The 544-nt window shown below is 66.5% G+C and overlaps 1 protein-coding gene across 1 annotated transcript in view; it reads right to left on the reverse strand.

The window, feature by feature from the left end:
• The window catches only part of LOC104616834 (myotubularin-related protein 9-like), a gene marked incomplete at its 5' end in the record, with an annotated part of 4,239 nt that overhangs the window by 2,904 nt on the left and 791 nt on the right, over positions 1 to 544 (reverse strand). Inside the window, one exon of the mRNA XM_010281976.1 lies at positions 388 to 542. Within this exon, the coding sequence (XP_010280278.1) occupies positions 388 to 542 (155 nt within the window). The remainder of the gene's footprint in view (positions 1 to 387; positions 543 to 544) is intronic.

The raw sequence follows: 544 nt of genomic DNA on the forward strand, positions 1-544 counted from the left end.
TTCCACCATCTCCCCGCCCCGCCCGGGGCTCGGTGGACGCCGTGGTGGTTAGCACAAAGCTGGGCGCTGCCAGGCAGGTTAGCAGAGCCGAGAGAGTGTTAAAAGCCAAACCTGGTGTCTCGCGGGGAGCCATTAGTCCGAGGGGGCTGGTACCAGCCTAAGTTCTGCACTCTGAGGCATGGAGGAGAAGAGAAGGTCAATACCTGGTGCCACAGGCATCCCAGCGTGGGCCGCGGGGAAGAGGAGGGATGAGGCTCAGTGGGCAGCGCCGTGGGGCAACTGTGCTCTGCCACGGGCGCCGGGAGAGCAGTGGGGAATCTCCTCCAGCTAAGGCAGGGGTGACACTGCTAGAAGGGAGTGCGGGGCCGGCCACGGGGAGAAACCCACCTCTTCTCCACGGCATCCACATTGCGGATGAGCAGCCAGAGCTCCACGGTGCCAGGCTGGGCGTCCCCCCCAGGGCAGGAGGAGAGGAGAAGGTGGTGGCTGGTGATGCACAGGGGGCCCTTCACCGCCGGCAGGCCCGCGCCCGACAGCCGCAGCC

Source organism: Phaethon lepturus, unplaced genomic scaffold (assembly GCF_000687285.1).
Source record: "Phaethon lepturus isolate BGI_N335 unplaced genomic scaffold, ASM68728v1 scaffold22062, whole genome shotgun sequence".
Classification (NCBI taxonomy): domain Eukaryota; kingdom Metazoa; phylum Chordata; class Aves; order Phaethontiformes; family Phaethontidae; genus Phaethon; species Phaethon lepturus.